The sequence below is a fragment of the Danio aesculapii genome, chromosome 22, assembly GCF_903798145.1.
Source record: "Danio aesculapii chromosome 22, fDanAes4.1, whole genome shotgun sequence".
Classification (NCBI taxonomy): Eukaryota; Metazoa; Chordata; class Actinopteri; order Cypriniformes; family Danionidae; genus Danio; species Danio aesculapii.
This window is the reverse complement of record NC_079456.1, coordinates 19933437-19939436: the sequence shown is the minus strand read 5'-3', so window position 1 is coordinate 19939436 and position 6000 is coordinate 19933437. Positions and strand designations below refer to the sequence as shown.

At 36.5% G+C, this 6000-nt stretch overlaps 1 protein-coding gene across 1 annotated transcript; it reads right to left on the bottom strand.

The window, feature by feature from the left end:
- Window positions 1-1291: 1291 nt before the first annotated feature.
- Window positions 1292-2996, bottom strand: LOC130216050 (mast cell protease 1A-like). The gene is made up of 5 exons (XM_056447943.1): window positions 2939-2996; window positions 2691-2835; window positions 2445-2586; window positions 1595-1846; window positions 1292-1509 (listed from the first exon to the last, which is right to left on the bottom strand). The coding sequence occupies exons 1-5, from the start codon at window positions 2994-2996 to the stop codon at window positions 1354-1356; spliced, it is 753 nt and encodes a 250-aa protein (XP_056303918.1). The 3' UTR covers window positions 1292-1353.
- Window positions 2997-6000: the final 3004 nt, after the last annotated feature.

Sequence of the window (6000 nt, the reverse complement as noted above, 5' to 3'; positions counted from 1 at the left end):
TTTTTTTAATGTTTGTCGACTTGCTCCTGAATATACCCTCATCATTTGTCTGAAAACTTTCTTAAAGCATAATTTCCATCCACACTCCAATCATTGACCACCTTTATAAAAACAAATGAATTTTCTGTTTTCTGGCAAATAATTGAGAAAGCATCAAGCAGAGGCCTCATTTTTAAGATGTCATCGTGTACTGTAGACTTCTTGTATTTTACCGTATTTTGAATCTACAAAAATACAAGACTCTAAATAGATAGTAATAGAAAACACTAATAAGATAAAAAAAATATTAAGCTATTTTCATCTAATACAAATGTCAAAATCTGATTTTGTATTTAAAATACCTATTTGAAATACATACATCATTGAGACTGCTGTACATTAATACTACCTGACTGTAGTTATCTTCCTTGTTGCGAGCAGGCCTGTGCTTTTTTTTGTTTGTTTTTTTCAGTCCAAGTGTTAGCTGTATAAAGTTGAAAGTGTTATCACAATGTCTACTAATGTTGAATGATATTTGTAATGTAGCTACATTATATCATCAAGTAACAAAACGTTTTTACTCTACTAAAAAGTAGCAACATTGTAATTTAGCTGGGCTTTTTGTGGTGTTTTGAGCAGACTTAAAAACATTCACAAAAACATGCACTTTTCCTGGGATATTTCCAGTTATGGTGAAATGTGCATATCTAATGCTGCATTCACACCAGATGCAGAAGAAGCATCAAGCGCGAGTGATTTACATGTTAAGTCAATGCCAAGACGCGCATAGACATCCTGTGGTGCGATACGCGCGAATGAGGTGGCACGAATGACGCGATTTACACGAATTCGCGCGTATCGTTTGTTTCATGTGAATCGTTCGAGTTGGAAAATCGCTGCGTTAACCATTCATGAGCTTGCTATTGCAGGGGAGTCCTTATGAAGTAGCGCCTGTTTTTGGTGTCCCAATTTGATGCGCGAATGAAGCTGATTTGATGTGCAAATGAAGCGAGTAAACTCAAAATGTTTACGTCTATTTAGGCACGAATAGCACGATTTTTCCATGCGTACCCCATCTGGTGTGAACACAGCATTTTTTTCAGTAGTCTGAAAAATGTTTTACCATTAGTTTTGAAGACCCCCCCCCCATGTAGACCATGCTCAGATACTTCTAATTTAAGAAGTTGTCAATATAACAATCAAGTATTGTAAACTGGCGTGGACTGACTTTAAACATGCACCTCAATGTAAATTATTTTTATAAATGGTTGTGACAATTCAACTGATTGATGTTTGCCATATGATACTTTTATTGAAGAATTTATGGAAGAATTCAGGAAAAACATTTCATCCGTATTTATTTTCACAAAGTCGCTAGACATTTCCGGTTATGTTGCGGATCCACGGAACATATTTTGAAATCTTAGTATACACATTAGGAAGCAAACGTGAATTACAGAGATAACGGTCTCTGAAAATTGCGACACCAACAGCAGTGTTATTACAAACCAAAGGACCTCCTCCGTCACCCTGTAAAGCAACACAGATCAACACGTCACTAGTGAAACATGTTCAAACATTTTGATACATTTTCATTAACTTTTTTTATACGTACATTGCAGGATCCACCATGACCATAAGCACAGATCATCATTGAGGGCACATATTGAGATCCCCATCTGAGTTTACACTCTGCATGATTCAAGATAGCTGTCTTTGCCTCCAATAAACAGTCACTCACTGGACCATCAGTCCACAGTCTTCCCCAACCAGCAACACTACAGAGAGTATTTGCTTTAAAACGTTCTCCGTACTTTGGTAATGATATCGTACTTGTCTCGTTGTTTAGTTGGACTTTTCTCTCTAGCTGTAATTCATAAACAAATTTGAGGTTAAACTGATTATACTGCTGTTTTAGGTTTAGAACAAAAGCCTCAAAGGCCAGGGTGAATTAAATAAACTCCAGAAATTGAAACAGGAATTTTACAAATATTGTGCCACCATTCTCTCATCAGATACTGTTTTGAAGAAACATAGGCCTGTCACAATAATCAATATGTCGACTTATCGAATAACATTTGGAGATGACCTCAATAATTTTTGCCGGTAAATTATATATTTACAAATTCACAAATAACGTTAAAGCCATTTTACAATGACATTTACATTCTACCTCACCGGTGTCAAAGTTTATAACTGGACATTTACCAAATAGGACATTAATAGTATACACAATAGGAGATTTACCTTATAAACATCAAATTAAAGAATCTAAATAACCTTGAGAATGGTTAGTATTTTAAAGTGTTTATGGCTATGTGCATTATTAAGCTGTTATATAATCATTATATAATCAGTGGCATGAAATGATCTCAAAATGACAATAATATCGCCTATCACAACAATTATCGCAACAAAAATTCCTTATCTTGACAGGCCTAAACAAACGTAATACAGGTTAGTACCTTTAAAAGCATGATGTCATTCTCAAAAGTTTTAGAATTAAAGTATGGATGCGTAATGTGGCACTTCACACTAAAGTGCTTGGAATGTTGACATTTTCTCAAATCATGAGCACCAACCACAACCGTCAAAGCTTTTCGATTCCTAATAAAAAAGTATATTGAAAATTTGTCATTCAACAGTCTTTGTGTCAGCCAAATAGGCTTTTGTCAATAAACATTGCTGTTCACATGAAACAAAACACTTACTGGTGCCAGCACTGTGCAGCAGTCAAGACAAACTGGTCTGAAATGAGGAATCCTGCACAGATATTTTGACCGAACAGTTGAACAGAAACCATATAAGGTCTGGAGTGAGGTTTTGCCTCCTGGCCATTTACAATACTCACATGAGCTGAAAGAAATGGTGTTGTTAGTCAAATTACACAGCACATGTCAATTTTATAATGCTCTTATTTATAAATCTGTATAATCACGCATTGTATAGTCAGTCTCACCCGTCAAGGTCAGGTTTGGCACCAGAGAAACCAGCAGGAGGAGAGCGATGATGGTCATGATGAAGACAACCAGTGAGCTCATAATGAGAAAACGCTGTATAAAAATACACTGAAGGTGGGAGGAAACACTGGAGTGACTCCTGTTTGAGTTTTTTTTTTTCACAGCTTGTTGTGTCAGTAACACTTATAGTATGACAATATTATTTGTGTTATTCTATACACCATCTATTAAACAGGTTATCTACAAAACATAAGTTGGTTGAGCCTTCATAAAATAGTGTAAGAAAAATAAAAGGAATTTATACAGCAACCTATTTTTGTCAAGTAACAAAATACACATATAGATTTTTTTTTTATTTTAACTATAAATATCGAAATGTGTAAGAATGGGCTTTCTGACCAAACTCAGGATCATTCGTCAGTAGTAAGCGGCAACCTCCCGCTCTCCCTCGGGAAGCCAATAGGGAAGTAACTAAAACTGCAATTCATCGACTCGCCTTGGGGGGCTGGCTCCAGGAAGTCCAGGTCATTTCTGACTGCAATGGGAAATTGGCCATTTTTACAGCTGCTAAAAACATGCTCACAGCCTGGTACAAAAGATGGCTTTGGTGCATATAGCCATGATTAACCTTCATGACAACTGTGAGGGAGGTGAATTTGTTTATAACTCATCCGGTTCATTTTGTTAAGTTATATTAGGTTTGCATAATTAAGGGCGTGGCCACTTGAGTGACAGCTAGGTCTCGCTGCTTGCTGTCTCGTCACCTCAGCTGATTACGGCTAATTAGCCGATGAACTCGGCATATACATAGCATTTTTATGTTGGTTAATGTTTCTTTACATAGTCAATTGCCATTTGGGATTATTTCCTACAATTATCAGATGCTGTGTGCACTTAATTGTGCTCACAAACCATTCACGTGGCCTCCGTTTCCCTGGTGAGTGAAATTATATAATATCATCTCTATGAATGCATTTGTTTTATTTAAGATCATTTATAATGTACTTTAGAGCTGTAATGCCCTCCAGAATCTGACAGACTGATTAGCTGGAGGCTAGAGAACAGTCATCTGAAGCGTTGTCATACAGTGTTATGCCTGGATTTTATCAATAGTTTTGCATTTACTAACACAGACTATAATTGAAGTGTTTGGACGTATTTCGCGTTTTCCTCCTGTTGAAAAACGTCATAAGAACAATGTTTAGTGGCTCAATGTGTTACAACAGGGTTTTTAAAAGTCTAAACACTTTATTGATATAGTGTACAACCAAGCACATGTGGTCAGAACACAAACAAGTCGCAGGTAATATTAAGTATTTGTCCCAAAGTAATCTCTGTCTAAACTAGGTCCAAGCAAAATGCCAGCAGGTGTCTGTAGCTCCGCTCACTCTCCACCTCTCTGCTCTTGTTTGGTATCCCGCCGTGGGCGCGATGACGTGCGAACAAAATGGCGACGGTTGGCCGCGTCTACTTGTAGCTTCATTTGCGCTCTTTAGAAACCTATGGGTGACGTCACGGATACTACGTCCATATATTTTACAGTCTATGGTCAGTAGCTACAGTATGTTTCCATTCAATGATGTGAATTAAATTTCTGCACAAAACTCAAATATTGCGTAAAAGATTTGCGAATAATGCGCTGTTTCCATCCAATGAGTAAAAGAGAACAAAATCGTCACTTCCTGATAAACTGGAGCCATATGTCAAAAAAGAGAAATTGAATTTGTTGCAGTGGGAGAAGCTGCGTGAGGTTTTTCCTTTTTTAATTGAATAAGTTACTTGCACTTGTTACTTGAGTGAAGATGCTCAATAGCTAGATAGTTCTAGAGGTAATAATAATAATGCTAAAAATTGTTGAGGCATTTTAGAATGACCAAAACAACATTTCACATTTTTTTTTACCACCCATTTTATTTTCAGAGTTCTAGAGAAGAAGAAGAGGAGTGTATTTTAAGAGTAGAGGAGAGGAGATTTGATTGGCTGCTATTTAAGAGGTTGGCTATTTAATAGGAGGCTGCTATTGTAGTATAGTGTAGTCATTGTGAAAGTAGTCACACCGCTTGAAGACCATTTTGCAGCATAAGGACTCTCAGACTACGATATTCTTAATAAATTCACTTGTTTTTTTTTAAGCATTTATTAGCAAAGCCCAAAATTTAACCTTTGCGAATAAATTAGTGATCCTTCAGCTCCTGTAGCACTGCTTGCCTCTCAGCTCTGCAGTTCTGTTTTGCAGAAAAATAAATACACAGCAAGATTTCTAAATATCAACTGCATATTTACACATCCCTCTATTCACTATAAATTATTATACAAAAATCCTTATACCACATGGAAAGAACCTATATAAACATATATGTTTTAATATAGGTTTTGATATAGGTTTTTAATACATTTGACATATATATAATTGGCTGTTTTTGCATATTATATGTACATAAATGTGTACATATATGTGCACACACACACACACACACACACACACATATATATATATATATATATATATATATATATATATACATTGCTTTGCATCTTATAAACACAAGCAAGCCTTAAAAATACACTCTCTCTCTATATATATATATATAGAGAGAGAGAGAGAAAGAGAGTGTATTTTTAAGGCTTGCTTGTGTTTATAAGATGCAAAGCAATGTGTGCTCATACTTCACATTATTTTCACATTAAATCACATTATTTTTTCATATATATTACTTATATACAGCTACTGTGCTAACATGAAAACGTTTCCTAATTCCTCTGAAAGGCCCGCCCTCAAGAGAACCTGATTGGTCAGCTAACATAATGTGCTGCGATTCGCGGATCAGCTCCAATGAAGTGCGCTGGGATGAATGTCCTCGTGTACCCAATAAAAACGATGCAGCCCGCCAGGCACGGGAGAAAACACTCCATGGCCACGCTGCTGTAACTTTCACTGAAATGTTTCTCTACCTGCGTCAAGTCCAGACGATCTCCCGCCCCAGAGAGCGATAAACCCCACCATGATTGGTCGGTTAGTTTAGCTCTGCACACAGCACTGTAAAGTGCCATCCATATTAAA

Excerpts from the sequence above, each read along its gene's own strand:
- LOC130216050 (XM_056447943.1), bottom strand. The coding sequence starts at position 2,996 with ATGACCATCATCGCTCTCCTCCTGCTGGTTTCTCTGGTGCCAAACCTG. Across the intron at positions 2,836-2,938 it reads GCCAAACCTGACCTTGACGG|CTCATGTGAGTATTGTAAAT; the intron begins GTGAGACTGACT and ends CATTTCTTTCAG. Across the intron at positions 1,510-1,594 it reads GTCATGGTGGATCCTGCAAT|GGTGACGGAGGAGGTCCTTT; the intron begins GTACGTATAAAA and ends GTTGCTTTACAG.